We start from the raw sequence: 27987 nt of genomic DNA, 5'->3' as shown, positions 1-27987 counted from the left end.
TGTAAAAGAATAGAAATAATTCTAAATTATATATATATAAAAAAAAAAAAAAGGCCCAGTTTGAACGATCGATTACTGTGACATCCACTACGCCCAAGACCAGTGCAAACTATATACAATTCATCAATTACATACAAGAAATTTCACATAATGTTCACCCACGAGAGGCATTCTCCCTTAATTCACAACCCAAAAATGAAAATTGAATATATAAATATTGTTTAAAAAATAAAAAAAATAAAAACACCTTAAAGATGCGCACATACCCACATATACAAAATACAACAAACATTGAATAACTATATTGACTCTGCACGCCCACAATTTTAGTCTGATCTTGGCGCACACCCACAATATTTAGAGGGAAGAAGTGCATCTTCATTCGCTTTTCCGAGCATGGTTAGCGTCCATTGTACTACCTGTCCGAGCTTGGGAGATCCTGTTAGCATAAATAGTCACCAACCTTAATTGCGTACTGTTAAGCCCCTCCAAGTACGGCAAGAATGCTTTCCCGAGAATGATATAGATGTCCACCAGACAGAAAACGACAGTCTGCCACCCAAGGAAATAATATTTAAATTACCAACTCAAATCAACAAACTAATGTTCATAAAAAAACAACAATTTTATTAATAAGAATATTCGACTGCACAATGTAATTTTGGCGCAAATTAGGAAAATAGCATTTTCGTCACATTTAACATACATTTGTTCTGCAGAAAAGCATTTTCGTCACATTTAACATACATTTGTTCTGCAGAAAAGAACCCATCCAAAGATATTATATTTACCTTACGAACATCAGCACTCTGATTCCCAAATGCATCAAAAAGAGCAGGCAAGAATGATGGTAACTTGGCCATCAGTTCATCATGTGAGAGCCTGCCCACAAGCTAAACCAAAGAGGAAAAAGTCTTAATATAATAAAACCAATAACAATAATAAACATAAAATATTATATGTTTGGCATATGTCTAGCAAGAAAATTAATTTATTTCCATCCAACAACATTCAGGTTAAGAAATTCAAGTCATGCAGAAGACCACAAGATTATGATGAAAAAGAAACACTTATAAGCGACGATATTGAAAAATCATTGAAACCCAACTGCCCAACTTCATTCATAGTATGAATACTCTACACAACACCAAAACTGTCAAGAGAAAAAAACTACACTCCTTGCAGCACCAAAAAATTGTCTGCATTTATTATTTCTTAGATGACCCAAGATCAAAATGGCAACTTTTGTCATGGAGAAGACCATTGGAGTAATTACAGTACAAAAGACAATCATCCATAGTACTATAACAAACAGGGTATCCACAAAGAATCCAGAACAGGAGAGTTACAGAAAGCTTTCCAATGTGCAATGGACCTCCAAAGGCACTTCATGTCTAAGTTATAACTAGTACCTAAGAAGGTATCCCCTCTATCTAATTTTATATATTAATTACAAAGAAAGAATTTTTTATAAAATATGGGTAACTCGGTACCCATGATTTAAGGAAGGTGATACATCTTGTAATATTTTCGCATTTCACAACAGTTGTGTAAGTGAAAGCAACTTCGACAGGTATAATTTTCAAAATATAACATGGCACAAAAATACAACTTACAAGAAGAAAAGTGTGGTGTATATACAAACTTCCAAGAGGCACAAAATGCAAATTGGATAATGATAATGACAACAAAATAAATCAATTGAAGCTTGGCAGAGCTATTCTAGAATCTATTTAGCAGCATAGAAACATAACTAGAAGGAATTCATATTCATTGGTGTTGCTTACACAAGAATAAATAACATTCCGTTTTAAAGAGGCAAACTTCAAGCAGCTTAGTATTTATGAATCTGAAGGTAGAAGGTAATTATAGTACTTCGAAAGTGGAACTGAAATAGAATAGATGATCTTTTACGCTATAACTTGCTGTGTTTTCAGAAATTAACTAGCCCCAGTTTCTGATAGCAATAGGAAGAAGTAGAAAGAGAAGCACAAGAAGAAGATTGTCAAAATAAACTAGAATCACCAATCTTCAACAAAATAACTCTTCAAAAGTTTAATCTCAGTGCAGTCTAACTTATTTACAAACTCGAGAACTTCCTAAGAAAGTAAAAACTTATGGAAAGCCAGAGTGTCCAATAACAGTAACCAAATAGGATCCAAACATAAATTTCGTGTATGAACAGTTAGTCTTACAATCCATAGTAACTTCAATGGAAAGAATATTTTGCCAAATTTACTGTTAGATTAGAAACCGCATTAAGTTCAACATGCACAGCATATTTCAAGTTAGTTGGATAGAAATGTACAACCCATGAACTCATATTTCTCATACTAAATTTTAGAATAGAACTTTAACTTGGAGCATTAATTAATGGGACAGCTCTGAAATTTTTTTTTTTAACCTGATTTAAGCATGCAAGGCAACCATGAAAGGGACATCCAATCAATTGATTGGAATTAAAAAAGATGAATCCTACAAAGAATTATTGAGGAGTGTAAAAACAATTATTGATGGGTGGGTTGGGTTGCACCGCACTTTAGTAAAGAATTATATTGATTGTATGGTACTAATTTTCCAATTAACTTGATCATTGACATGCATTACAGCCGTGAGAGAAACGATGACTCCAACAGTTAGATTGACAAACGAAGAATCCTGTAAAAGATTACTAAAGGGGTTCAAGAATGGTTAACCATGGATCCTACTCTGTTGGTGCTTTTGAAGAAACTGTTTATCTATAAAAATAATAGCACAAAATAATTTTTGTGCCTTGCATCTAATCTTCAAAACTTTTCAAGTTGAGAGATGATGCAGTGTTGATTGAGTCAGAGTACTTGTACAAAACATTGCAGTTACTTACTAATGATTAACTGCTCTCAAATACAACCACAACACAATGTTTGTATAAGAACAATTAATTTCCCAGTTACTGCAGAAACCATATCAAATATGGAAGATCTAGCAGAAGAGAGAGAATAGGATCTCAAAACCCAGCTGTTCCTTCTAAAGATGGATTTCGTTAAACTAAAACTTTGCCCCTAATTATTAAGCTATATCAAGCTCTAACATCCTCCCTCCCTAATGTCCGTCCCCATCTCGCAACTGGGGACGCAAGCAGACAGACAGAGAAACAAGATGGGAGAAAAAATGAAGAGTTGGAGTCGTGGGGACTTGAATCAAGATCTCACAGAACCAACTCTTCAATAACATGTTAGAATACCACTTGTGCCAAAAGCCTATGCTATTAAGGAATTTCCCCAACAATGTGTATCAAGCTCAAACAGATATCTAAAATTACCTTTGTTAAACAGTTTATACATGTAACAAGACTTTTCTCGTCTTCAGTAACCAATAAGGGGACAATAACCTGCAATACCAGTAAATAAGAAAATTATAAGACACATGCACATAAGGGAAATTAAAGCCAAACACGTATTTTAGGGATCTTGAGAAGCAACTTAAAATTTCAGAATCACCTACATTTAGACATCTGAATGAATCATATTGAGATAAGACAATATTCAAGCAATATTCTGCTTCATTTGCAACCTGGGTTGGAAAATGAATATATGAGACAGGAGAAAAAATTGAATAATTAGTTCAGTTAAAAAACGTTACTTTGGGAAGAATATCCTTTGAAACATGAAGAAGTTTTTCAGTTACAATCTCCACAGAATCCTCCATGCCATCTTTCTGGAGAGAACACAGAAAAATCACGTAGACCATAAGGGAAGAATAAAAATGCTATTTTGAGAGGTAAAAAACTTGTGTAATGCTAATAGATTATCCCAGATTTTTTCTATTTGGCCTAACAATAAGATAAAAAATCCCAGACCTGATTCTTTAGCATTTCAACTGTCAATGAAAGAGCAAGTTCTCTGACTGAAGACTCAGAATCATCCAAAACATGAAGCATGGCCATCAAAATCTGATTGAAGTACTGAAAATATACCAAACATTAGATACGGATATATAATTTCAAGGGAAAATTATCGATAAAGTCCTTCTAATGACCAAGAAGTCCTACCAATTTTCAAAAAGACTATCAAGCCCTACTTTTTGATAAATGTTGCCATATTAGCTCTAAATCTCTTAAACTCCCAACTTCACCTTTTACAGTTGTAATTCTAAATTATTTTTGGATATTTATCCTCTGTTACAATGAGGAAAGGGTTACAGCAAACTAGCACTACTTTAGTAGGAACTTGATGGGGTTCTGGAAGTAGGACTACAGTTATTAGGGCAGTTACAATGGGTTCTGTATGATACCAGTCTCAATTTCTAGAAAGCTCAAAGCAGAAAGATATCAAGGAATGGATTGATGACCAAAACACCAAACGGGAGTTTATAAATTGTTTTCCCTAGTTGAAACAAAATACCCTAACGAAAATTAAAATTCTCAAGAACTCAACAACAGGTGCAACAGATTCTGAACTTATTGTCACTCAGATATCATGGACAACTCTTGAGAATACCATTGATTAGAACAATAGTAGCTGAGAGAGAAGTTGTTCAAAGATTGCCCCATCGAATCCATAAATGCATTAGAAAGTTGATGCTCATTGCCGGAGAATTACAAATTAAATCTCCATAAGGAACTCCTTGAGCAGTTATTGAAATAAAATAAAAAAGCAATCTGAGAAATTGATTACATACTTGGTAAGGAATCAACAGTAAAAATAATTAAAGAAGCTTAAAGAAGGAAAAATTTAAGATCTATTCAACCAGAACAAGAGAGACTTCCCACCACATACACGATTCAAAGAGAGTTATGATACCTTGGTCCAGATGGATTGATCATTTGCCACAGAAGCTTCAATTAACAGCTTAAGTGCATCACACTTGCTTGCAGTTGGGCTTTCATCATCCCCACTGCAAATCTAACCAAAAATAAAAGAAAATAGGGTCAGGAACCCTCATGACTTGCAATGATATCTGCATTTTCTTGTATAACACAAGTAAATACAAATTAATTCAGCTTATGAAATTTGATCAAGCATCAAGGTTGACTGCAGCTATGTTGAGATGGCCCAACCCAACCCGAAGTTCGATCGGGCCTGGACAGTCCTATTTAGACCTTGGGTCAGGCCTGGGGTGAAAGAAGAAGGAAAAAAAAAAACTGAATTTGGGTCAGGTTAGGGCAGACAAGAGACGTATACCAAGTCTATGAGCATACATATGCAATTGTGCATATGTTTCAAATATAGTACATAAATGTGCATTCCTACAATTGCATGTAAATTTAAGACTTCAAATTTTCAGGCATGGGCAAAGAATACCACTAAATGCACAAGTTAAGAAGATTAATATGGTCTGCATTGAGGGTAGTGGTAGGGGGACAGGAAGACCAAAATTAACATGCGTAGAGCTAGTAAGGAAAAAAATAGTAATGTAACGTATGCTATGATTAGGCTATGGCTTTAGATAGAGCAAAATGGAAAATATGATTCATGATTATGTAAAATGAGATTGTAGCATGCATATATGCACACACATACTCCTATCCCAAAATACTTTTCCCTCTTTCCATTTTTGGTTGTTCCAAAATTCATGTCCCATTCAAAATGTCAAAGCAAAATGATTGCATCTTTTCATAGATATCCTAAAGTTCTGAAAACTTTTCAAAATTGACATCATAAACTAAACAGAAGGAGACAATGCATTAAACACATACAAAACATACCAGATGAAGAATTTGAGGAATGCTTAGTCCTGTATCTGCAGCAGCGATGATCTTTAAAGCTGTTAGGTTTGAGTGATTAACCTCCGGTTCAGGTGGAACCTCATTATCAAGTCTAAAGCCTGAAGTAACCCCTTGGAGGTCAGAGCTCATAGGTCCATTGATATCAAAACGTGGTGTAGAAGAGGTCTCCATGTTTAAACCGCTGTCGATTGTTTCTAGGTGCCTAGTCCAGGATCCCACATTTTCACTTTTGGTATTAGCCATGTACCTCAGATCATTGGTATTGGAATTGAGAGACTCACCGTTGGAACCAGTCCCAACACTCTGATGCAAATGGTCCTGAGTTTCAACGGACACAGCTTGACCACTATAACCAGTGATCTGATTTGACACTTGTGCAGAACTCCACTTCCTGCCACCATCACTATCAAGGGAACCCGCAGAATACCTTCCAAGGAAGTGACTTCTCTTTGGCATTCCAATATATCCTTCTTCAGAAGATGTTCCCACAGCATCGGATGGGTCATAAGAGGACTTAGGACGCTGTCTCTCTTTTTTGTTCTGCAAATAGTTCATCAAGTCCACTTCTATTCGAGGTGTGTATTGCTTAAGGGCTCGTCTCAAGGAATTTTGTTCTTCAACAGATAAACTAAGAATAAAATTTAGGACTGCCACAGAATCAAAGTGGGTGTAAACTGATATAATGCATGTAATAGCTGCTTCCTTCAGTTTTGTATTCTTATCATGGACCAATGGCGTCAATTTAGCAAGCCATAACTTTAAAATGCCAATATTACCAGAGCCTTCGGAGTTCAGTGAGTGCTTGTTGAAGGAACTAATGGCAAACTCAATAACAGCCAATTTTGCCTTTGGCGACCGTTGTTCATCTAGTGAACGAAGCAAAGCTGGTAAAAGAGAATCTATACCATAAAATTTGCTAACAATTTCCAAAGTTGTTGAGCAAGGTTGCCTTACTAATTCCTTTGGATCTATTAACCTCGAGAAAACATGAGGTAAGATCCTCTCCATATAACTTTCAAAGGGCTTCTGGCAAGCTGGAATAATATCTGTAAGTGTTGAAAGAGCTGCCTGGGCAACTTTGTGGTGGGGATCATCCAGGTGCCGGAAAAACAACTTCATTACCTTCTCAAAACTCTGTGTAACTTCTTGAATACCTTTTGGACCTTGCTGCAGCAAGGAATGGAGATAATTAAATGCGGCAACTCTAGCATTCCAGTCCGAACTTGGACTGAGTCCCTCACTCAAAGCATCATTAAGAGAAGTTGGACCATCCACGTAGCAAGACATCTCCCCGACTGACAGCTGGCTGTTGTCAATACTCCTCCTGCCCACAGACATTCGTCCAGTAACATTTTTTCTCAACAGTGGCCTCTGAAAATTGGGAATGCAACTACTCTGCGAACCCCTGAAATTTGCATCCTTATATGGTGTGTCCATGTATTGCCTATCAATATGCAAGTTAACAAATCGTCTGGCCTCCCTAGCATCAGTGTTCTCTTCAACAGAACCCCTTTCTTTTAGTTTTTCAGTTCCCACATTACTATGATATGATAATTTACTGGTTTCCTTGGAAGCCTGAATCTGAGTGATGACGTCAGACAATATCGAGCCACCATTACGCTTATTGCCTCGAGACATATCAGATGTAGTTGTATCTACCGCTAAAGAGTTTGTGAGATTACTGGAAGAAGGAACGGCAAGAGGGAATGGTGGATCACGAGATGATGGAGGGTCAACTCCTGCACTAGGGAAAATAAGAGCAAATTTCACTGTTCACGAGAGTTTCAGAAGACAAATACAGTTCAATTTTTAACTCATTGATCATTCAAACGATACTTCACCATTGCATCAATGGATTACTTTAAAAGAAGATGCTCTAAATGATATCGTGGGAATAATTTAATTGAGAAAAAACTGAATACCTAGATCCAAACTAGATGATCGTAGAGTTGAAGTATTGTGTTTCTCAGATACATCCAGACCTCTAAGCATGCTTTCAATAGCTGAAACCTTCTGTTTGCTTGAATGCAGCATGCTTTCCAGACTACGCTCTGTGCCTTTACTAACTGGCTTTCCCTGTGATAAAAGTAGCCCAGAAGGGAGAGATTTCCCAGAAGATAAGTTTGCACTTCTGTCCACGGCAACTATAGCTGAAGTTCCATGTCCAGGTAGATTCGAAGCAGATGTTTGAGGGGTGAAAGGCATTGAACTTCTCTCATGAAGGGAAGGAGAAGCATGTCGTCTATGCATACTCCCATCTTCATCTTTTATTATCTACACAAACATGACAGCATTAATTTAATATTTCAACAGTGACACCAACAGATTTTTCTCCTTTCTTTTTCTATTTATTTTTTGTTGGTGTTTGTGTTTTTCAATGGGGGTGTTAAAGGAAAAGAGTTTTTGAATAAAAGAGAAATATATACCCTTTGAATGACAGGATCAAAGGATGAAAACAATCTCCGGGAACGCTCGGGCCAAGTTTTTGCAAACATTCTGTAGCACGTTCTTGCAGTTGATCGCACCTGTTGAGTTTGATGTCTCTATCAATTGTGGAAGAAATTCTAAAGACATGTCCAGCAGCAAAGGGCATGTTTCATATATATATATATATATATATATAAACAGTCGAAATATAAAAAGAAAAAAAAAAATGAGAGAATTGTGTAAAGGCTTGAATGAGATAAATCACTCATTCACACCTATACTATTTATAGATAAAAAGAGCACATGCTCATATTATAAGAAAAGAAATTAAATCAAATCTAAATCAAATCACAGCATAGAACATGCCATGATTCGTGGCTATCAAATCTCTGCTAATATAGTAAGTCAATTCATAAATCGTGGCTACCATATCTGCTAACACTCCCCCTCAAGTTAGTGCATGAATATCTGAGACGCCCAACTTGGACAATGCATCTTCAAACACGGTCTTGCTAGCACCCTTCTTCAGAATCTGCAAGTCGCAGAGTGCAAATCTAACTAGCGATGATTTTCTCTCAAATGAAGTGCCGATCAACAAATCAAAAATGTCTCCTCAAACCATAAACAATCAACAATGTCTCCTCATATTGTAAACAACCAATTATGTCTCCTCATACCGTAAATAACCAACAATGTCTCCTCGAACCATTTCCCTTCATACAAATGTTTAAAACATGTAGACGGAAGAATCAACAATGTCTACTCAGACCATTCTCCTTCATACATATGTTTAAACAATGTAGATAAAAGAATCAACAATGTCTCCTCAGACCATTTCTAAATAGGTGGTGCCAAACTCGCAACACCTTCATTGAGGTCGGACCACCCTACCTACCTAGCACCTCCCGGATGGACGATGTCACCTTAGACCATCCCTGAATGGGTGGTGCCGAACTCACACTCATTGTAATCGGACCACATTGGCTCTGATACCAAGTAGAAATATAAAAAGAAGAAAAATGAGAGAATTGTATAAAAGTTTGAATGAGATAAATCACTCAATTGGCTCTACTATTTATAGATAAAAAGACCACATGCTCATATTACAAGAAAGAAAATTAAATCAAATCACAGCATATTTTATGCCATGATTCGTGGCGATCAAATCTCCGCTAATATGGTAAGTCATTCCATATATCGTAGCTATCATATTTGCTAACAATAACGTTACTTGACAATTACCGATGAACAATACTTGTCTCCTCACTGGTGAGGAGGAACCACCTCCACACCACTGATGTAGCACAATAATAGAATGACAAACATCTTTTTTGAATTTTAAATATAGGAGATGGAAAGTTTAGATTTTTATTTATTTGTTTCTCTACATATTTTATATTTTAAAATGGACACGTGCCATTCCATCATTGTGCCACATCAATGGGGTGTGAAGGAGGTTCCTCCTCACCAGCGAGGAGGCAAGCATATATATTTATAAGACAGATGGATATAGATTAATAATAAAAAAACTCCATGATTAGTGAATGCATTAAGAACCACACTAGTCAAATTTCTCCCTAGACACAAAACCCACTTTTCTAACTCCAGGTACCTCCACAGAATTAACATGCACACTTACCTCCATTTTTCTAATGGTCACTTATTTACCATAAAGGCTAACCATGCTATATAAGATTTGATAGGAAAAAATATATATATCAAAGTTTTAAAGAACCAAACAATTGGCACAAAGTTAATAAAGAAAAAGGAAACACAAATAAAGACTTTCCACCAGGTAATAAAACCAGACCCAAAATAAATGAGAGAGAGAGAGAGAGAGCAAAGAAAAACAGATATCCTGATAGGATTTGTATGATCATTGTTGCAGAATAGCTGCAGACTAGTGACAATAAACCACAACTTTAATGTATCTTAGATAAGCTTGTGAGTGACCAGACAAATTGAAAACGACTGCAGTAGAGTATTACAACATAAAGAGAAATAAGTTCTACATCCTTTGAAACTCGTTGTGACTAGAGATGTATCTGAATAAAACCTTACTTTTATGAGAAATAGGAAGTATCATGTGGTTTAGCCTATTTGAAGGCTTTCATCTAATATTATATCTCTCATAAAAGTTAATTAAGGAAATTCCTTCATCAAGAGAGAATCCTAGATTTGTACCTGTGGTGACGACACTACACCAAAGTACTCAGTTTCTACATGCGGTGAAGCCACCACACCAGAATCCTTCAGCTCCAAATTTTTTTTTTTTTTGATAAGTTAAATAATTTATCAGCAACATATCCATTTTCTTCCCCCATTTTTCAATAAATAATTAGCACTTTTACTTACTTGGCTGTCACAAGTGTAGACAGAACCAGAAACTATGCATACTAACTCATCAGTTTGCAACTTTAATATTTATTGTCTAGCAAAAGCACACATGCATGGGCGCATGGGCACACACAAGTATGCACAGAATCATGGTTTCTTGCTAAGAATATTGATAGAATCCTTTTCAGAATAACAGTTCTGTTTCACACGGTAATAACAACATCATATAATTTAGAAATGCACATTCATTGAGAGAGATTTAAACGAGGTCAATTCTGATTATGAAAATTTTACAAATTCCATTTTGAGAACCCACCAAAGAGAATCTTAACTTCATTTTAAGAAAAGATACCAATTTCTCAGAAAATAAATGTTCAAACAAATCTGTCTACATCGTCAATCATTTGTAGCATTTTCTATAATAAAAAATTATAACAGTATATTTACTATATTAAAATTTTGATTTCAACAAATAGAATTAAGCATGAAAAGGGTTTCAGTCAACAAATCGTAAATTGTGTATAGCATCCAAATCAACATATTGAACCACTATATCAATATCAAATTCAAAATTAAACAGCCACGCTTAAAGGTGTACATACAAGCCATTATTTGCTGCTGCGATGTAATATTCAATATTGTACAGTTCACAGGGAGCTATTTAAGTGCTGAAAAGGAAGAGGCAACCCGGGATGGATCTGTGTTTAGAATCCACAATGCATTCCTATCCTAGCCTTGAGGATCGCGGTGGTACACGCAAACATACAGGATGAAACATATTTCAGCTTCATCTCAATGTTCCATTTCATATGAGGATCATAAGAGCACGCTATTTCCCCTTTTTGTGCTACCAAGAATTTAAGATCAAAGTTTCTTTCTGAGGCAAAGCTACAATGATAAGTAAAGCAAGAATCACCACTACTATGAGGTTACCCTTCTTTTAGAAGCATATCTGAAGGAGCAGAATTGGAACATTACTTGGTACTAAAAATGACAGCTAAATTGAGCTTCAGATAATTGAGAACACAAACAAATGTACATCCAAATATCTGTCCACGTAAAGAACCTCACTGTGAAAGTGGTGATTGTGATTATAACTAACATGCCAGACACAAGACAGAATCTCCAACATAAAATCATCAATACCTCACTCATTGCATCTCCAACACAACATTTTATAAGGTCTTCATAGAGATTGGCTGAACGCTGTATTTCGGGTGCATCAGCCCAATATTCTAGTATCAAAACTGCATACTCACAACACCTGCAATCCAAGAGAAGAAATAGTGATTGAAACAATGTCATGCACTCAAATGTACATAAAGAAGAAGCGTAATCATACCTTGCACGAAGAAGAGCATTGCGGTCATTCTTTGCACAATCAGCAATACGAGGTATGACACGGCCAACCTTGCAGTTACGCAACATCTGAAAATTCAAATAGGTTACAAAATGAATTAAGAGATTCAAAAGAATAAAAAAAATACACAATGAGCGACATGCAAAACAAAGAATAAAAAAATACACAATGAGCGACATGCAAAACATTACTGTTTTTATGCAATTATCTGCAGACTCTGCAATTACAAGTACAGTTATCACAACAAGCTTGAAAAGGACCTGAAAGTCAGACCATAGTCAGAAGAATATTTGAGCAAATTTAGAAAATAATAAGCAAGATAATGTTGTACTTACAGGAATGAATGTCTCAGCACATGCCTCGAAATCTGCCAAAAGCTCTTTAGATAAAAAATTTAATAAGTGGCAAGCCTAGGCCAAAAAAAAAAAAAAATACTCAATAAGCTTAGAAAGTAATTAACATTTTATGAAAGGTGCACGAAAAAACATTAGAACATGAGGCAGCAGTAGCAACTTGTTCAGTGACGATTTATATCAAAATAACCTGCTTCAAAAATAGTCACAGTTGGATAGGCATGGATGATATGTTTCCAACCGCGCTGGACTTTATAACTTTCGTGTTACGGTTAGAAAGTTATTGATGTTTTATGAAAGGTGCACGAAAAAACATCAGATGATGAGGCAGCATTAGCAACTTGTTGAGTGACGATTTATATCAAAAATAACCTGCTTGGAAAATAGTCACAGTTGGATAGGCACAGATGATAAGATTCCAACCACGCCGTTCTTTAAAAATTCTGAGTTATGTTAGAAATTTATTGACATTTTATGAAAGGTGCACGAAAAAACATCAAGAAATGAGGAAGCAGTAGCAACTTGTTGAGTAACGATTTATATCAGAAGAACCTGCTTCGAAAATAGTCACAGTTGGATAGGCAAGGACGATACGATTCTAGTTGTGCCAGCCTTTATAACTTTGTGTTACGGGTATAAAGTTGTCGACGTTTATACAAAGGTGCATGAAAAAACATTAAAAGATGAGACAACAGTAGCAACTTGTTCGCAGACAATTTATATAAGAAGAACCTGCTTAAAAATTATTACAGTTGGATAGGCACAGACGATACGATTCCAACGGCACCACCGTTTAAAAATTCCTAGTTACGATTAGAAAGTGATTGACGTTTTCAGAAGATAGCATTACCAACTTGTTCACTGACGATTTATATCAAAAGAACCTTCTTCGAAAATAGTTACGATTGGCATGAATGATACGTTTCCAACCGCGCCGGCCTTTAAAAATTACGAGTTGTGGATAGAAAGTTATTGACATTATATAAAAGGTGCACGAAGAAGCATCAGAAGATGATGCAGCATTAGCAACTTGTTCATTAACGATTTATATTAGAAGAACCTGCTTCGAAAATAGTCACAGTTGGATAGGCACGGACGATGTGATTCTAACCACGCAGGCCTTTAAAATTCCGAGCATTTTACGAAAGGTGCACGAAAAAACATCACAAGATGAGGCAGCAGTTGCAACTTGTTCAGTGACGATTTATATCAAAAGAACCTGCTTCAAAAATAGTCAAAGTTGGATAGGCACGGACAATACGATTCTAACCACGCCGGCCATTATAAATTCCATGTTACGGTTAGAAAGTTATTGACGTTTCATAAAAGGTGCACAAAAATACATCAGAACATGAAGCAGCAGTAGCAACTTGTGGAGTGACGATTTATATCAGAATAACCTCCTTCAAAAATAGTCACATGGATAGGCACGGATGATACGATTTAAAAATTCCGAGTTACATTTAAAATTTATTGAAGTTTATATAAAAGGCGCACGAAGAAACATCAGAATATGAGGCAGCATTAGCAACTTGTTCACAGATTATTTATATCAGAAGAGCCTGCTTCGAAAATAGTCAGAGTTGGATAGGCACGAACGATACTATTCCAACTGCACCAGCCCTTAAAAATTCTGAGTTATGGTTAGAAAGTTATTGACGATTTATGAAAGGTGCATGAAAAAACATTAGAAGATGAGGCAGCAGTAGCAACTTGTTCAGTGGCGATTTATATCAGAAGAGACTACTTCGAAAATAGTCATAGATGGATAGGCACGGACGATACGATTCCAACCGCGTTTACCTTTAAAAAATTCGATTTACGGTTAGAAATTTATTGACGTTCTATGGAAGGTGCATGAAAAAACATAAGAAGATGAGGCAGAAGAATCTTGACATTATTTAGTTTGTGAAAAAAAGATGAGATTGTCAAGAATTTAATGGTGTATGCATAGAAGATGCTTGTAATGGATTAAGGGAGAGTGGGCCTTGGCATAACGGTAAGGTTACTCCATTTTGACCTAGAGGTTGTCTGAAATGGGAACCAGCCTCAGAGTATCCGGAGAGAAGGCTGCGTAAAATTGATCCTCTGTAGGCCCCGCAATGGCAAGAACCTCATGCATTGGGCTAGCCATTTAAAGTAGTTACTTAAAGGATTTGCTAGTTCAACTTGGTCAATATACTATCATAGTTGAGGTACTCAGAACAGAAGCATTTATGGGTTTCCTACTAAGAAACAAAAATTTGAGGGTTCGAAGGGGGAAGATAACAAAAAAATAGAAGAAATTGCAACCATGCAAAGGAGGCGACCTTTATTTAATGGATGGTACATGTATAGCCATAAGGCTCCAAAATAGAGGATCCTCGGAACAGATGATTTCAAATTATTACTATTCTTGAGACTTGGCAAGCTTCAAATTCTAATGAGATGTTGGCATTCTATGAATCCTTGTTATGGGCTTCGTTTCAGATTATACATTTATAACTACTTCTAGGGATAAGTTTTTGTTATAATCTATTATCTTCCATTCTAAGTAACAAGATTGAACATGAAGGACATCTTTTGGTGGATATCTAACCCCACCTCTCCAGTCCCCACATGTCTCTGAAGTGGCAGCCTACAGGAGACTTTGCATCTCACCACATGGCACCATCATAAAGACATAAATATCCCCTCATCAGCTGGCTACTTGAAACTTTCCAGAAGGATGATTCTTTGTTCTTCTCCTGCACATGGACGTACCTCCATGATTTCATGCTCCTCTTAATCATAGTATGGGACACACCTTCATAACATCAGCCACACAATTGCCATGTGTTACCTTAGACTTCAACAGGTGAGCAAGGACTGTTTCCATTAAGGCTGCTTGCACCACACACGCTTTGACCACATGGTACCATATCTCCATATGTGGTTTGAATATGCAATATCCGATAGTCAATTTTCGTCAAAAATAATCTTTGCCTTGGTATATTCGACCAAAAAGTCACTTCAACAGGCACACACCCTGACATATCCTATGGTTGCTTGGGTGGTATGATGTGGAGATGCCGTCAAATTTTCAAACAATTAGGAGTTTCCATTGAAAGAATTAAACATATTGCTAGCAGATAATCCTCTGGGTTCTCTACATCCATGATCCATAAGACCAATCAGGCTTCCTTCACATATTTACTGACAGCTATAACAATAGTAAAGTGTTTGTCATATTGGTGTATACTAGTGTTTTGATATATACAATTTTGAATAAAAATCTAAGATGAATTTCCAAACTAAACAAATAAATACTTGAAACAGTATTAGACAAACTAAGAAAAAACAATTAATAAAAACATCATTGACACAATTTGGAAAAGATAAATTAAAATGTCCAAAGAAACATTTTAGCAAACCCAAAATTAAGCTGCTTAAGACATCAAAAAGGAAACAAAGTAATTAGAGAAATCAAATGGAGCTGCAATTTACCATTGGTGGATCTTATCCTCCCACCTCCACCGCCCCCCCCCCCCCCCCCCCCCCCCCCCCCCCCAAATATATATATATATATATCCAAAAGAAGAAATATCTTTCAACCAACATTCGGAATTTAAATATTAAAAATATTGCTAACCACACCTGCTTCACTATGCTAGATCTTCGGTCTGACAATTGTGTGCTAAGAGGGCCAACAAGTTGCTTCAGAAGTCCACGGAAGCATGGGTAATCAGCTGCACCTGAAAGGATGATATAGATGATGGCAGATACAATGATATCCCTTCCCATATATAGTTAGAGAGCACGTTTACAAGCCCCGTGTCATATTCTACTACTCTAAAAAGAACATGAAGTGTCACAATTGTAATTTTCCATTCTGAACACAAGCAAATACACAGCCGTGCAATGGTTAGAAAATTAAAAACAAAAGCAACTTTCACAGATCAGGCAAAGAAATTAAATTACTTCCATACTCAAGACCTTCTAGGTGTATTACTAGTACAAGGAATACAAATATAACAAAGTTTTAGTATCAAAAAAAAAATTTAGAAAACCCAGCTTTATAAGATTATTCACTAGATTGCATGGGAAGCACGAGATAAGTGAATCTTTAGTTTTTTTCTTCTTATTTTACAAAATAACCCTATGGTTCATTAGCCTTTTTCAGTTCCCGTCATCCCACAAATGGTGGCCTATCTTTTTGATGCCCAATACTATCAATCCTTTGTTCGAAACCAACAGATGAAGTTTTCTCAACTTTCCACCATACCCTTTGTCATTGAATAAACCAGTGAGCATGTAAGCGGTGTGATGGTGGGGGAAAAATTTTATTTAAGGTTTTGAGTCATCAACTGTTGTGCTTAACTGAGCCTTTGCACATAGGTAATCCTCAGAGACACGGAATATTTATACTTTCATTCGTTTCTTATTCTCTCTGCAAGAGGAGGGTTTTATGTATCAAATAAGGTAACTGGATAAAGGGTACATCAGAAGGACATATAACAGAAAATGACGCCTCAAAAGGATGCAATTAAATAATTAGGTTTGAGATCTAAGAAACTCAATGGGTCCTATCGAAAGTCCATCTATTCCTAATCTCCAATGGAAATAAATAATAAATAAATAAATTTGATCCATTTATAATTCTCCACTAGTTGGATTAATGTATCGTCTGACTGGAAATGATAACAGAATGCATAGGTTGTTAGGAGTTCTAGCATACACAAATAGTATACCACCTAATTACCCAATTTCCTCTATGGGGAAGAACGAAAATTAAAGAACCCACAGCTATTGGCAGACCTAAAATTATTGTTAACCAAGGAAACTAACTTGTGGTAAGGACAAGATAACAAGTGAGTCACTTGGAAATAGTCCATGCATGAACAGGAAAGAAGCAACCACATACAACCCAGTTTTCCCATACATGTTGAGTGAGACAGAATAACTTTCTGAGTGTATCACATTTGCTTCCTTCACCACCATGGTAAATGGAAAGCTACAGGGGTTTTCTCCAATTATCAAACCACTGCATTCTTGACTAAAATTATAATTGAGACTCTGCATGTGCTTTTTGAAAAGCAAGGGTGGGTATCTTTCTGGAGGGATTTTAACCCAGTATCAGGGCTTTAAAGCTATTTTTTAGGACCATTGTTAAGTGCTGGTCTTGGCGGGGTGCTGTGAGGGGTCCAGACCTAACGTTAGAATAGTTCGGTCAAAATGGATGCCCACAGTCTTGAACCAGCATTCTGATGCTTAACAGCCTGAAAGTTTACCACCATAACAAGCAATGACCCCTCCCAGCACCCCGCATAGGATGGAACAGCACTAGGGACAGCCATTTGCCTTTCTGAAACTACTGAGCAACATGTCCGAGATTGAAACAGGCAGCTTGTGGAGACTATGAAGTCGTGATGAGTAATTTCAGTAAGGGTATGGTAAAGGTACTTGTCTTCCTCCTCTATTAAATCCATTTCAAAAGTCATGGAGGATTCCAAAAAATGCACTGAATCAAACAAAAGGACGGATGGGGGAATTTTTTTCTAGAAACGTATTTTGGGGGGAAGAAATATTCCACAGCCTGGTAAGCTTGTACCGAACTACAACTTGGACATAGTTGTATCAAGAAAACCAGTAGTAGATAACAAACATTGGCATATAATTGTGTAAGCATAAGATAAATAATCTTGCATATAGTCTATGACAACCTTTCAATAATACAGAATGACTAAAAATGCCTAACAAGTGCCATGATCAGCACTGGCAAAAAAACTTCCACATTAGTCAGTTTCATTTTGCATTTCCCGGCTTTCTGTTGAATTTACCTTATGAAGCACAAAACCATCTATTCACCCACCACTTTAAACAACACAAAGCATGCTTGTCCCCTTCTGGTATTAAAAGCATTCTTGCCACCATTATTTCTCTAACAGATTAACACAGTCTCGGTTTTCAAATACATTTTGAAACTAAACCCATATCCATCTCGCTCTAATGCTTCATCCACATTTTACAGCTCTTTCGACTCATGATTTCCCATTTTCAAATTTTATTTTTTCCAGGAAAGCACAATGAACAAGTAAATCTTATTAAAAGATCACAAGCCACTCACACAGTATAAAAACATCAATTTCATATTATATTAAATTAAAGGAGAGGGGACAGGCAAACAAACCTCCGACAACAAGACCTTCAACTCTCTGCATGGCATCAATGCGAATAGACCAATCTTTTTCTGGTACAAGAGTTAAAGCAATTTTCTCAAACTCCCTTATTAACTCCTTTTCTGAGTACACTTTTATTGGGTCAATTGGTTTCTCAGTGACATCACTGTCTCCTGCACAGCAAAGAGAACAAAGCAAACACCAATAACAAATACAATTGCAGTATCATCAATTTTGAATGGAATTATAATAAATTTCAAACATCATTCAACGACCAAAAATGCTGAATCGAAATTCACAAAGTAACAGCCAGAGTTCATATATTTCAGGCATATTTTCAAGGAAGGGATGTAGTGAAATCGATAGTCAATAGATCCAAAATACAAGTAGTTTCTTCATTTAGGATTTGTTATTCAGGAGGAGGACATAGGAGGTGATGTTACTCATAAAAGGAATTGAAGTGTGAAGGGTTAAGTGAAGGAGTGCTGCAGACATATTTAGTGATCAACAAATACCTCTAAAATGAAGGAAAAATTATATAAAATAACTATTAGACCAGCCCTATTTTATGACACAAAATATTGGATCTAACAAATATATTCATAAATGAGTTTAATCAACGTGCGGATGAGAGATGGACAAGCAGTACGACAAGAAGGATAAAAGTAGAAACAAATACATTCATTAGGCGGTGGAAGTGGCACCCAATACCACCAAGGCCTTAGCTCAAGGAGTATCTCAATTCTAACTAGAAGGTAAAAGATTCTAGGGCTCGATGAGACAAATGAGTGTGTGCATGAGTGTGTGTGTGTAACTTACCTACCAAAGGGAAGGAAAAAAAAAAAATTCAAAGTGGCACTAACTAGAGATAAATTGAGACAGAACCAAGTGCAATGAAAACAAATAGTTATGTCAATGAGAAAGAGTGACATTGTCCACATTAAAGGGAAGGGAGGACGAAAATTGATTTGGATTAAGATAATAGGAAATAGTATGATAATGGATGACTTAATTGAAATTATGGGATCTGATATAACAGAACAGTGAAACAAGAATTCATCTAACGAACCACAAATAACAGGTAAAAGGCTTTGTTGTGTTGATTTGAGTACTCCCAACCATCATCTAAATGCATGCTTCCTTTCAACCATTATGAATGAATTCACACACACATGTTTAGAAAAAATATAAATTCACAACCACCTAGGATCATATAGGGTTATGGAAACTCTCCACTAAAATCTTTAAAATATCCTCCACAAATAACTATAAGTTTGCTATGTGAACACATAATACGGGGGAAATATGACAATTCACCACCTCATAGCTCCCATTTGATGCAATTGTACAGTTTGATCAGATATTCTTAAAAATCTAGCATTCTAATTCACTTTTTTTTCCCAAGACTTCTCAAAAGTTTTCCCTGCCATCTAACTAAGTTAATAGATTTAATCAGATGTCGAAACGATCAAACCAATTGATATCTAGTAAAAGTGGCCTGATAAACAAGGCCCGTCAAATGGTTGAGCTAAATCCTTAACCCTAATAATGAGAGAAATATTACACGTCAGAAGGCAATACTGGATGCTCGCAAGAGAAGAACAAACTCAAACTGACAACAATATAAACTATGCATTACTCAAAGAACTTCATAGACAACCCCAGGGGTTGGCTCGGGTGGGTAAGAATTTGGCCCTGGTGCCTCAGGAAGCATCACATCTAAGGTTCGACTCCTCTTGGGTGCAAACAATTCCTTGAGGGGGGGATGTGTGTGTGTGTGTGAGTATCAACTAGGAAAAAAAAAAAAAATTCAGAGACAACAATACCACAAATTCCAAAAAGCCAAAAGATAAAAGCAATACAATCTACAATTTCTAAGCAAAAATGCTTAGACAAAGTTCAGATACATCAAGTCCATTTGGCATGTAAAAATTTGAATTGCAAAAATTATAGAATAAACATTACCTAGTGTGCAAATATTATAGAATATTTAATGATAAACAGGGCGTCCAATTTCAACAACTAAAACAGACCAGTAAATAAAGTGATAGAGGCACAAGTTAAACCATTAAGTATGTAAAAAATAACTTCTAATAAAAAAAATAAAAAATTGCAGTTCCCACTCTAGTGAATTAATTAGAAAAACAAAAGAAAGCTCTGGAAACCAAATAAATAATTGAAATCATACTCTTTACGGCATCTAAGCATAAACTATAATATTATCCAAATGTCACAAAGTTTGGTGCAACATTATAGTACAGTGCAGTGACTAAACCCACCAAAATATGAAACAATAGTTATGGAACAGAATTTCAAACCATCCACAGAATTTATTGGATAAAATTTCCTTGTCATGAATAAGGCCCATCCCAAATTGACAACAAGAAAAAAATAAGGCCAACTGTATAAACATCTGACAATCCAAGGCACAGAGTCTTCCCCTTGGATGTTCATCTGTTCCTTCCAAATAGATTATAAATTCACTACAAATCTCCAACATCCTGCAGAATCATTGCTCCTAACTTCAGGATGCCAACCATAAAGAAGATCATAAATATACTTTTTGGCATAGCCTGATGCAGATTCAACAATTCACGAACTGACCCAAAGACAAGAAGCTAACTGTCTAAAGTTACCAAGATGATGAATTCAAATTATCATGCGAATGGGAAAGAGGCCAATGACATGATAGAAGATGGTGAGAAAGAACTTTTTCATATGAATTTACATTATGTGTCAAATATCCACAAAATTTGAAGTTAAAGCATGCTAACCTACAAAAAGAGACACCTCACGTGTAGAACTCTTGGCCTTTGGACTGCTCCTTTTGGGATTGGGATTGGAAGACTTTATCTCAACAGCGGCATAATTACTTGCAAGTCCATCTGAAGAGTGATTTTTTGGTTCTATACTCTCTAGCCTAGCATTTATATCATTTACCTGCAGCTCAATATCATTTAAGAAAGACAATTGAGTAATAGCATCAACTCAACAAGAGTGGAGGATTTATTATAATATTGCAAACAATCTGATACTCGTAAATATCAGAAACTCAATTCCCTTCAGTAGCAGGAAGTAGGAGATATTGGGGAGGAAATGGCAGATCGAAATATAATTATTCACAGCTATACAATTACCATTGATGTAGGAATATGATGACGCTGAAGTTCATCTCGGAACTGAGGCCCAATCTGGGTATACATCTCCTAAGAAGGGAAAAAGAGACGACATAAGCAGGTGTCAACCCCCAAATAAACAAGCCTTAATAGCTAACCAAAAATCCCAAGAGTTCTTATGCGTGGTTGGACTTCGTAAAAAGATATAATAACACACAGTTACTGATGGTATCTCAAATAGTACAATACAAGCACTGTTAAGCCATCAAAATCAGTAACAATAATCATTCAATATAATAAATCAGTAAACAAATATATTAAAAACTAAAAGTAAAGATTAAGGAATTCTAGAGAACCAGATTAAGGAAGTCTAGAGTACCATGAATCATATAAAAATAAAATAAAATCACGAATAAATCAAATATAAGTTTTTTTTTTTTCAAAACAGCACATCAAGGATAACTGCAACCAGCTGTTTTAAGATATCCCAGTTCAGGTGAAACACGAGAAACATGATCCCATTTCTTCAATCAATTAATAAGACGCATTAACTTCAACATCATAGGCTCAAAGCTGTGCATATGCTCAACTATGTTTTCAACAAATTATCAGAATAACTTATAGACCTCATCCATATATCTTAATAAGGTAAGCTCACTGACTTCTGTACAGACCTCATCTACCATTTTAGGGGCATGTCTAAATTTTAACAAGGGTTTCCAATTAATTTCATAGTTGAAATATGATAAAATTGTTATATCAGTAATTTAAAATGCCTCAAAGCTGCAACAAATCTTCCAAACAGTTCTTTTTTCAGTAAATAAGGTTTAGCTGGAGTGAACAGTATAGCATGGGCAAACTGTAATTTTAGAGCCAAGCTTTGGCCATGAATTTGGGCTGCAGTGTACCTTCTCTATACGTTACTTACTTAGGGCTACTCTGATTTTACTCCTGTGTACCTTCTATTTAAGTAACTTAACCTAGGTCTAGTCTGATGTTACTCCCTTCAATACTTCAAGCACTATGCTGGAAAGGACTAGGTAGGAGAAATCTATGAGCCTGTGAGATAAAACTGGCTCTTAAAAATTGAAAAAAGTTTCTTAGGATGAGAAGCACACCCTTCTAAAAGCTCCCACATTAGCATTCCTATCTAATTTAACTTGTTCAAGCTAAAATGAAAGCTTATAAATTTAAAATTCAGTAAAAGGACAAGAAAGTTGTAACAACGCTAACAGGGTATGAAATATAATGAATCCAGTTCAGGACTTATTAAGCTCAATGAAAAATGCAGCTAAGCTTTAGGGGAAATGCTATACAAACAACTATATTGTGAATCTACAAACCTCAATGCATAATATAGCCGCTTCCCTAACACTATAATTTGGATCATTCAACATCTGCAAAGTCTGATAATCAAAGAAATTTAAAGTAAGTATACAAATTCTTTACATAAAAGAATTGAGAGAAAAAATCATACAATAAAAAATATTCCTATAACTGAACATGCAGTAAATGAACATACAGGGGGAAGAATAGCACGTTGAAGAGGAAGCTCTGTAGATGCAAAAAGACCAATTGCTGATGTAACAGTCCGTGCAAACTCTTCTCGAACTCTCCAGCTTTTGTGTGTCCAAGCATAGGACCCTGCTCTTTCAACAATGATAGTTGGTGAAGAAACCTGTGTACACATACTATTATGTAACCCATTTTGAGTTTCTTTTCCTTACTTCTTCTCTTAAAATGGCATAAGATCTAGTACATGTTCACCCTATAATATAAAGTAGACTGACTAAGCATAAGGACAGGAAATACAATCAAAATAAAACCAAAAACAAAATTCTGCACAGTGTTATTAACACAAAATGAGCACATCTTCACCTATGAGACATTAGAAACAAACAAATATAAGCAACCTTAATTGAGGAAGAGGGCAGCACCTCCTATTAAGATATATTGCCTAAATGGTCAAAAACCAAGTGAGGACATCATAACTCCTAAGCTTAAAATGAAGCAACATGACTTTCAGTGTGTACCATTGATAAGTGCTTAAATGTTGCACATTTCAGCACCTAAGCTACGGTATTTTAGTCTTTGCATTTATCTTTTTTTTATGTTTTAGTCCTGATTTATGTTTATGTGTATTTCAGGGCAATAAAGTTCAAACGGGTTTAAATCGGTCCATTACCGCAATTTTGGAGACAAGCAGAAAGTTCCAGAACATTTCAGAAGAAATCAAAAAAACGCCAAAAGCTGCGTCCGGACGCCATGCTACTGGCAGCAGACCAATTACAGGATCGTCTTATTTTATTGGTTACGGGATTAACTTATTTGGGCTTATTTTGTAACCTATTTGGCTCTAATAGGCTTGTTACTTAAGGCCCAGTGAACCATTATTTTTAGGGTCAGTTTTTCATTATTTTAATAGTTAGTTTTTATTTATTTTTTTAAGTTTTTTTATTCTGTATCGTTTTTTTTACGCTCTCTCTGTGGAAAAACACGCGAAAGAAAGAAAAAGCAAAAACAGATTAGGGTTTTGAGAATAAGCTCAGAGATGATGAAGCAGATGATGGAACTTGTTGACACCTTGAGTCCATCAATCATGAGCGGCAAATTCTTCAACTTAGGGTTGGATAAACCCTAAGCATGTAACCTAATTCTTAACTCTTGACTATTGGGGATTTATTTATGTAATTTATATTAGAGCCTTGAAATATATAAATTAATTCTTTCATTTGATTATCTATGTCAATCTCATATTGTCTTATATTTTTTAATGATAATTAATTTCTACACTTGATATCTTTGTGAATTGAATCATGTGATGGCTATACATTGTGTTAATTAGATATAATTGTGTCTTGATTTGATGGAAATTGCTTATACTTGATGGATAGCACGACATGTTTAGGTTAATTCATTGTCTAATTAGTTTTGATTTCATGCTTAACTAGTTTAATTTAAGTTTAATTAGTTAATTGCACTTTAATTCCTAGGTAAGTAGACCATTCATACTTGTGCTTGAATTACATACTTTTTGTCTCAATTGCATTATCCTCTTGATTAATGTAGGCTAAATTGTAACTTGAATTGATGGATTATGCTTTGAATTGGCGAATTGCACTACACTTAGTTTAATTGTCATTGGGTAGGCAATTTAGGCTTGACATTGATGCTTCATACTTTTCATTGCAATTGTTAACCTCATTTAGAATTACATTTCATTTTTCGCAATTAGTTGTAAGTTAGTGAATTAGGGAATGTGCTTAGTAGTGAATCCTACACCCTAAGTCTCTTTCCCAATCTTTTGAACCCTATTCTTTTGTTGCAAGTATTTAAATTAAAATTAGTTCTAATCACAAAACAAACCTCTTTTCAGCAATCACATAAGTACTAAAGTAAAATTCAATTCTAAAAACCAACATATTTTAGATCTCTTGGGATTAGATCCCTGCTCGCTTCATACTCCATAGTATAAGTGTTTAGTGGTTTTATAAATTATAAAATATGGTGCCCACTTGACATTATTTCTAATCCTAAAGTGTTGTGCATTATTTTGTACACACGCTCGGTCGCACCAACCATGTAGATTCGTGGTTTGGTATTTGAACCTCTACAAAGGCATGATTTTACTTACCATTGGGTGCGAGGATGACATATCAGTAAACAACAATGAGGAAAAGAAAAGTAAAACACTTAAATTAGGCTTTTTTAAACAGTCGAGTATTGAGAAACGCCTGTATGAAGTGAGGTAATGCAAGCAAAAGACTATAATTTGTTCATCAACAACACCATCAAATACAATTAACTTGTTTACTTTATCAGCACCAAGCATAAAATCCTCCTACTCTTACTGGAAAGCTTAAAATCTAATACCTGACTACATGTCAAACTTCAATAAAAGGCCATTACTGTGTGGTCCCACATACACAATGCTAGAAGGAGAAGGCTATAGATAGACCTAATATTTGGCATTGTTTGCACAAAGTGACTACTCTCGTACTCAAAATTGTGTGCTCAGCCTTATCATCCCAAGCTTTTAACCCCCTACCAAAGTGCAACATAGTTTGTTATTTACGTTTAAAAAAAAAAAAATTCTTATTTATGGCATGAATAGGCAACTATGAATCACAGATACTTCCAGTCCTCTGCCAGCAATTACACCTGTATTGTATTCACATTCGATACTAACATTCCTCAAATAATCGCATGTATATTTCCTATACTTCCTTAATGAATTCAAAATGCGTCCATATTTATTGGATACTCCAAGACATGTTTTCAACGTGTCTTAAAAATTGAGGTGCAACTTCTCTAATACTTAGTTGAAATATATTGTTATGAAAAGCCAAAAAAAAAGTTTAAATACTTTAAATATTCTTAGAGAAGAAGGATTAAGGTATCATAAGGGTAAATTGGGTTGAACTTGTTCAAGTTCAATACCATGCTACATGACTTGATTTTTTTCATGCGAATTTAAATATTATATGTTTGAAGATTAGAATGTTTTATAGATTCATAAAAAGGATTGTTTGTTAAAACAACTTAACATATCATGTTAAAGAGTTATTTTCTACACACACAAACACAAAAACCGATAGATTGGCATATATATATATATCCATGTCCACAGTCCAGTTGTCCACAAAATGTCTGTGCCCAATTTTTAGAGTCTTTTGTATCGGCACATCCATCATGTTGTACCCGTATCCATCTCCATGCCATGACTTGTAGCTCCGCAACAAAAGGGGTTGCACTCATTCTAGTGTTTCATTTGCAAGCAATATATATATATATAGTTTTTATTTTTTTGATAAGTAATATATATTTATAATATATATATACAACAATTAACTCGGAAGTCATAAATTACTGACCAGTAAATTCAATTAAACAAACATGACTCGAATAAACACAACCAACATCCATCGGCATGAATTAGTAAAGCAAACAAAATCATAGGATATATATGGTTCAAGAAATTGACTGAGAAATCAGTATTCAATTCCATATCCAAAGTTTGACTGTTTTATATAGCAATAGACTTTACCAGTACTGGATTTCCTAGACTGATACTAATATAGCGATGTCCTGACAGGGGATTGCAGATTATTATCGAATATACTCTTCTAGTGGGGATGATTAAATTCAATTTCATTTACCCCGAATTCAGAAAAGAACAAATATATTAGCAACAGACAATGAAAATTTGTAAGGTTCTTCGAAAGAAAATAAAAAAGAAACAATTCAAGTGTGATCAACTTCGATACACTAAAGAGAGAATGAGAGTGACCTCCATGAGAGTGAGCAAAAGACGCCTGGCCGCGTCGCGAACAGGCTGTTTGGTGTCGCCTAACCGATCGGCGATTGCAGGAACTAAAGCATTGAAATGAAGCTTCAAGTGGTCGCCGGAGAGAGCAGCGGCGGAGGCGAGAGCCAGTAAGGCCCCCTGAGAAACCCTAAAATTGTTGTCCTTCAAGAGATCCAAGCAACAATCGACTAGCAAAGTGACCTCCGAAGACGACAGACCCTTTCTAGAAGCCTCAAGAAGTTGGTGGAGACGCTCCACGCCCGCCATTCTCACCTTCGTGTCCTTGGCACGAGCCATCTCCAGTGCCTCCTCCATATCCTGGATTAGGGGTTTTTTTTTTTTTTTTTTGTCTGTGTATTTGGATTTCGTGAATTAACGGTTAGATCGGAATAGATTTAGCGGATGGTTTGCAAAATTTTAGAGAATCTGGGTTTTACATGGCGTTCTTGGTGCAGTGACAGTGAGTGAAGAGAGAAGATGACTTGGGTGGAAAGCTTTATGAGATTGACGGGATATTTTATATTTATAGTTGTTACTTGCTTTGTTTGTTTATTTTATTGGATAGTATTAATCTAATTTATAGACCTTTGCAATATAAAATGACTGGAAGTTGCTCCTTGAAATGACTCGATTACTCTTTTATACAGACAAATAAAGTAGTAAAACTAACTTTCGAAATCGAAAAAATAGAAAAGAAAAAGAAATAAAGAAAAAAGAGGAGGGTAAAGTACACTAACACCCGTTTCAGGTTTGTCAAAAGATCATATAAATGAAACTTAGCTTGTTTCAAAACAAAGACACCCCTTGTTATATTTAACAGCCAAACAGAGCCTAAAAACGTGTGAAAAATCTAATTTGCCCTATATTATTTGATTAATTTTAATAGTAAAATATCAAAAATAATTAAATGACCTAATTGCCCTTCTCCTTTCTCTCTCTATACACCGATATATATATATTACTCGCAACAGTGAAATTGTCTGGCAAGGCTCTACTAGGCAGTGATGAACCCACCCATGGTGGAGCCGTGGAGGTGATCTGCTTGGCAGTGATGAACCCACCCATGGTGGAGATGCTCTGCTCGGCGGCGGCAAAAATTATTACGTGTGTGTGTGTATATATAATATACATAAATTTGTTGTAATGGCCAAATACCAAGTACTGTCTCGATCCACAACCAGAGAGCAGAGAGTTCACGGCGACGCAAGGATTAGGTCGATGAGGAACGACGGTGAATAGCTC

At 35.7% G+C, this 27987-nt stretch overlaps 1 protein-coding gene across 2 annotated transcripts; it reads right to left on the bottom strand.

Moving 5' to 3' along the window:
• Positions 1–101: 101 nt before the first annotated feature.
• On the bottom strand, positions 102–27316 carry LOC132269107 (CLIP-associated protein-like). Of its 2 annotated transcripts, XM_059770143.1 has the most exons (21): positions 26728–27311; positions 22960–23115; positions 22781–22843; positions 21459–21527; positions 21096–21261; positions 18333–18494; positions 15800–15897; positions 12167–12241; positions 12023–12091; positions 11814–11899; positions 11618–11735; positions 8134–8232; positions 7630–7981; positions 5687–7446; positions 4782–4883; positions 3839–3943; positions 3622–3696; positions 3484–3552; positions 3302–3370; positions 792–893; positions 102–552 (listed from the first exon to the last, which is right to left on the bottom strand). In XM_059770143.1, exons 1-21 carry the CDS (start codon positions 27058–27060, stop codon positions 379–381), a joined length of 4302 nt encoding a protein of 1433 aa, XP_059626126.1. In that variant the 5' UTR covers positions 27061–27311; the 3' UTR covers positions 102–378. The 2 variants fall into 2 exon arrangements, with proteins under 2 accessions (XP_059626126.1, XP_059626127.1); XM_059770144.1 differs by lacking the exon at positions 4782–4883 and having other exon boundaries at positions 26728–27316.
• Positions 27317–27987: the final 671 nt, after the last annotated feature.

The sequence above is a fragment of the Cornus florida genome, unplaced genomic scaffold, assembly GCF_030987335.1.
Source record: "Cornus florida cultivar Cherokee Brave unplaced genomic scaffold, ASM3098733v1 CherokeeBrave_3.0.0_Hap2_Chr08, whole genome shotgun sequence".
Lineage (NCBI taxonomy): Eukaryota > Viridiplantae > Streptophyta > Magnoliopsida > Cornales > Cornaceae > Cornus > Cornus florida.
The sequence above is the reverse complement of the archived record's forward strand: the minus strand, read 5'-3'. Positions and strand labels throughout refer to the sequence as shown.

Bases quoted from the DNA above. Each gene is read 5' to 3' on its own strand.
- LOC132269107 (XM_059770143.1), bottom strand. From the start codon at position 27,060: ATGGAGGAGGCACTGGAGATGGCTCGTGCCAAGGACACGAAGGTGAGA. The intron at 8,233-11,617 runs GTATTGATGATT...CAAACTCAACAG, and splicing joins TTGGAGATGCAATGAGTGAG to GTGCGATCAACTGCAAGAAC. The intron at 7,447-7,629 runs GTATTCAGTTTT...TCCCTAGTGCAG, and splicing joins ATCATCTAGTTTGGATCTAG to GAGTTGACCCTCCATCATCT.